At 62.7% G+C, this 5,012-nt stretch overlaps 1 protein-coding gene across 1 annotated transcript; it reads right to left on the reverse strand.

Moving 5' to 3' along the window:
- Positions 1-892: 892 nt before the first annotated feature.
- Positions 893-4,583, reverse strand: NKX3-2 (NK3 homeobox 2). Its single transcript, XM_055326584.1, has 2 exons — positions 4,118-4,583; positions 893-2,560 (listed from the first exon to the last, which is right to left on the reverse strand). The coding sequence occupies exons 1-2, from the start codon at positions 4,581-4,583 to the stop codon at positions 2,031-2,033; spliced, it is 996 nt and encodes a 331-aa protein (XP_055182559.1). The 3' UTR covers positions 893-2,030.
- Between the last annotated feature and the right edge of the window lie 429 nt (positions 4,584-5,012).

The raw sequence follows: 5,012 nt of genomic DNA on the forward strand, positions 1-5,012 counted from the left end.
CTCCGGCTCGGCTCCGGCTCCACCGGGGCACCAAGGCCTTGGAGCCAGCAACGTGGAATTAACTCTTCCTTGCTCAACCCGGACCCGGCATGAGAGCAGTGCGGTGGTGAGCATTTTGCTCTGGCGAATTGGCGAGTCTGGGGAGTCATGGAACATGGGGCGGGCTGTGTTCCTCTGTAAAATGTAAATAATAAATAACCCTCTCTCTACTAGGCTTCTGTGTGGATCAAATGACACCGGGTCACAGAGAGAGGAAATGCTCTGGAACAAGGTAGAGGGACATTTGCACCTGGCCAAGGGTCAAAGCTCAGTTGACTTTCCTTGAGAGACCTCTTATTATATAACCTTGCTTATTACAGCCTTCAGATTTTCAGCGAGTTTTTGTTAGCCTATTCTCCAAACGAAATGAAGGCACGGTCACTTACAGAAAGGCTGGGAAAATCACAGAGAGGTGATTTTGGGCAGGTGGAGGAGTCAGCAGGTTAGGCAGGGGTTGAAATTGGCTGTGGGTTCAGCTAGGGATGCTTTCTGAGCTCTGCAATCAATCCCACGAGGGAGAAAGAAAAAGAAGAAATCCTAGGCATTTGCTTCCCACTCAGTGGGATTCATCTGTGACTTTTACCAAGTCCCCTACATCGCAATTCCCTGAGCTGTGCAGGTTTAAACACTTTCTGCGTGGCGGGCAGCAGAGCGGCTCCCTAGAGGGAAGAGGCATCTTTGGTCCGGGACTTCGAAGCGGGTGGGAAAATGAGCCCCAGACATTTTTATGGTACTGGATTCCCCAAAACCGGGCGGAGGGAGGCTCAGAGAAAACACTGCGTCCAGGAGGGCATGTTAAACTAAAAGTTTATAAATTAAAGGAAAAAGAAAGATAAAGCAAACAGAGCTTCCAAACTTCACAAATCTTTTTAAAGTTAATATTCTAGTTGAGTGCACAGTGCCCTTAAGGAGGCAAAAAGCAACAAGGTTGACAGGATCATCTGTCTTAAGGGCAGGGGCTGGGATAGGAGAATCCTGGGTCAGAACGCTGGAGCGGCGCAGAATGGGACCAGAATGGGACCAGAATGGGAGCAGAATGGTCGGTAGAGACAGAAGGGGCCTGGCGATGAAACTGCGGGGGACGGGGGACGCCAGGGAAAGGCTGGGCAGGGATATTCACATTGAATACAAAAATAACCGTTATTTGAATACAAACAACTGAAAAGTGCTACAAGTTTTAACCTCCTTTAAAAAAAATAAAGAAATAAAGGAAAGTTTCTGCCAACGGCTGCTGGGTTTGCTCTTTCCCCGTTGGTTCAGGGTTCCCAGGAAGCTCCCCAGTTGGGGGTAGCCCTGGACTTTGGAGAGGAAAGATGGGGGGGCCTCTGCCCTGCCCTGTGCTCGAGGCTCCCTTCTTTACATTCAGCACCCAACAGGGTGTCCCCACCGGAGCTCTGACACAGGGAGGGGTGGGACAGAGGCCCTGAAAAGCAAACCTTTCACGGTTCAAATCAACCCCAGGGCTCGGGGCTCCTTGGGGGCTGTCAGGGTTCTGCACCCCTTTGTTACAAATGCAATTTCCAAAAAAAAAAAATAGGTATGTAGATAAACATAGATTGGTAGCATGGATACCATGAACGATTGTGGCCTAGCGCACGAAGCTCCGGGCCAGCCTGAAATTCTGGGGATTCAGGCTCTGCTCTCCAGGAGTTCTCTCCGCTTCAGGGAAACACCTCTCCTGGCTGATACAATCCAAATCCAACTTTGCTGTGATAATAAATAACCTCCAAGAGCTTCCAGGCAGGCAACGGGAGAGCTAGGCCCCTAGGCCACAGGGTGCCCCCCCGTTCGAATTAGAGAAAGGCGCCCCCTCTGGACAGACTCAGTCCCGCTGCCAGGGCGCACTCCTGGATATCTGAACCTGGGCTGGATTTCATGGTCCGCTTGCCCCCTCGGCGGGGCGCCCTCGTACAGTGCACAGCCTGCACAACCGTCAGCGGCCGTCCGGAGCGGGGGCGCGGGGATCCTTTGCTGCCTCGCCCCGGGCCGGCTCACTGGGTGCCCGCGGCGGCTGCACACGTGGAGAGCGCCCAGCCGGGGAGGCAGTAGTAAGGGTAATAGTAGGAGGGCTGCAGGGGCAGCAGCGAGGGCGGCCGCAGCACCTCGCCCGGCAAGTACTGTCTCTGGTCGTCGCGCACCAGCACTTTCACCGCCACCTTTTTGGCGGCCGGAGCTGACGCCAGCAGGTCAGCGGCCATCTGCCGGCGTTTGGTCTTGTAGCGACGGTTCTGGAACCAGATCTTCACCTGGGTCTCGGTGAGCTTCAGCGATGCGGCCAGGTCGGCGCGCTCCGGCCCGGACAGGTAGCGCTGGTGGTTGAAGCGGCGCTCCAGCTCGAAGACCTGCGCGTGGGAGAAAGCTGCCCGCGAGCGTTTCTTACGCGGCTTGGGCGCGGCGGGCTCCTCTTCCTCCTCCGCGCCGCCCGCCGGTCCTCCTCCGCCGCCGCTCCGGCCGCACAGCGCCGGCCCCCGTGCGCTCCCGGGGCCAACAGCGTCGTCCTCGGCCCTGGGGCTGCGGTCGCCTGCGGCCCCCGGGGGGGGGGGGTGGGCAGAAACAACAGACTGTCAGCGCCGCAGAGAAGTGAGAGCTGCGGGGGTGGGGGGTGGGAGGGTGGGAGTGGGCTACGGAAACCCCCTCTGATCCCAGCAGAGCGCTTGGGGAGGGTCTGCGAGCCGCGGGTCCCCCCAAACAGTCTCAGAACCCTGTCCCGCCAGCTCCTCGCAGCTAGGCCTGTGCCGCGCGGGGAAACGGACTCAGCTGCTGTGTGAGTGCTGTGTGGCCAAGAGCCAGCTCCCTGCCCTCCCTGGGCCCCAGGCTCCGCTCGGAAACGTGGGGGCACTGGGCCCAAGCATCCTCACAAGCCTCCTCAGTTCTCAGCGCTGAGCCCTGGGGTTCTAGATTGCTCCGTGTCTGGGTTCACCTGCCTCTGGCACACTCATGCTCACACACACTCAGTGTCGCAGCACACACGTGTGGACTGCGCATAAGGGGAAAGAAAGTGTGGGGCCGAATCCTGGGGACACAAGTACTGAGTCTTACCCACTTCCCCAACCACCCAGGACTGTGTGAGGTCTGTGGCAACAGGCTGCTCCAACACCTTACCTTGGTGGGCTTCTCTCTCTCTCTCTCTCCCTCTGTCCCTCTCTTTGCAAGAAAATGAGAGGAGAGCTAGGGATTGAGAGTGAAGAGAAGGAGGTGCCCCAACTCCCAGTCCTTAAACACTAATCTGATGCCAGCTCCTCAGCCTTTTCCTGGATCTCCCCCACAGCTCCCTAGCAGAGAGGTTCAGAGCTCTGGCCTCTGGCAAATACTATTTACTTGGAGCCAGCGTGAGGCCTACAGCAGCGACAAGGTGGTGGGGGCGTCCTTTCCACCCAATGACCTGCTAGCCTTGGCAGAGGATGGTCCTCTCTCTGCCACTTGTGGGATAACCCACCTCAAGCCCCTCTTGCCCTCAGCTGGCTGCGGGGATCCTCAGCCCATCCCAGCTCCCCTGACCCTGGGTTCTGGGAAAGCTAAATAAGCCCGCCCCCCACCCCCACCCCCGCCAAGCCCAGGCTTGGCAGCTGGACGCCTCGGTAGCACTTAGAGGTACCCCTCACTACCTATCCTTGAGCGGAGGGCTGGACCTTGGGACCTCGAGCTGGGAGCATTTCTGCTCTATGGGCCAGGGGCAACGGGCCAGGGCACTGGCTACTCGAGGTAGGTCTCTGGGCCGCTGGCTCTTGCCTGTCGCTGGTTTGGGGATTTTGGACGCAGACAGGGCCGGAGCGCTGGCGACGGACTTAAAGCCAGGGCGCAGGGGTGTCCTCTTAGCCCAGTCTAGGGCACCATTGCCCCAGGACGTCTCAGGCCTCCCCCAGGACGCAGGGCTCTGAGGAGTGTCTCGGGTCTCTCTGGGGCTCCGCGCCGGGAGGGAGGATTAGAGCAGCCTGCGCCAGCGCCCGAGCTTCGGGTCCTGGCCAGCCCGGGGCCCCGGGGCGCAGGGTGCTCCCGGCAGGCCCACCCCACTCGGCGCGTTTGGCCTTCCTGCCCAGCCCCTGAGCCCGGCCCCCTTCCCCGCGACGCCCGGGCAGACCTGAGACGCTGGCCGACATCTCGCTGTCGCTCCGGCCCGCGGCTTCCTCCTCCAGGTCCCTGGCGGCGGGCAGCTCGCAGCCCGGCTGGCCGAGGCCCAGCGCCCCCCCTGCGCGGCCGGCCCCGCTGGCCCCCGGCGCGTCCGCGCAGCGCCGCCCGCCCTCGTTCTCCTCGCTGAGCGCCGAGTCCGAGTCCCAACCAACCAGGCTCTCCGAGGTCCTCCCCGCCGCCGTTCTGGTCCCGCCAGGCGACGCCAGCAGCGAGTCCTCCGCGCCCCCCAGAGCGCCCGCGTCCGTCTCCCCGAAGAGCCGCCAGCAGCAGACGGCGGGCGCCTCCGCCGCCGCCGCCGCCGTGCCCCCGGGTCCCGGGCGCCCCTCCGGCGCGGGCAGCCCGCCGCGCTCCTCTTTCTTGTTGAGGATCGCCTGGATGGAGAAGGGCGTCAAGGCGCCGGCGCCGCGCACAGCCATCTGCGCCGAGGGCCGGGGCGGCCGGCCGGCCGGGCGCGGGGCAGCGGGGCAGCTCCGAGCCGCGCGGAGCGCGAGTGAGCCCGGCGCGCGGGGCCCCTGCAGCCCACTCCCGCGCGGCCCAGCAGCGCCCGCCCCCCTCGGGCCCGGGCTCCGCGCCGACCCTCACCCCCACTTCCGAGGCCCACCCCGCCCGCAGACCCCTCCCCCCAGTCCGGAGCCGGACGCTCTCCTCTCGCAGCTCGCAGCTCGGCTGGATTATCTCATCGCCTCGCGCCCTCCGGGGCGGGCCGGGGTCTGCCCCCCCCCAGGATGTTGGGGGCGGGTCGGCGGGGCCCCCTGCGCGGCCGCAGTCGCGTCCCGAGCGCCTCCGGGGCGCACGGCCGGAGTCACTTTTCCTTTGCGCCTGGCCTCTTCGCCGGCTGCAGGCTT

Source organism: Nyctereutes procyonoides, unplaced genomic scaffold, assembly GCF_905146905.1.
Source record: "Nyctereutes procyonoides isolate TBG_1078 unplaced genomic scaffold, NYPRO_anot_genome, whole genome shotgun sequence".
In the NCBI taxonomy this organism is placed as follows: domain Eukaryota; kingdom Metazoa; phylum Chordata; class Mammalia; order Carnivora; family Canidae; genus Nyctereutes; species Nyctereutes procyonoides.

Bases quoted from the DNA above. Each gene is read 5' to 3' on its own strand.
- NKX3-2 (XM_055326584.1), bottom strand. From the start codon at position 4,583: ATGGCTGTGCGCGGCGCCGGCGCCTTGACGCCCTTCTCCATCCAGGCG. The intron at 2,561-4,117 runs GTCTGCCCGGGC...CGGGGGCCGCAG, and splicing joins GATGTCGGCCAGCGTCTCAG to GCGACCGCAGCCCCAGGGCC.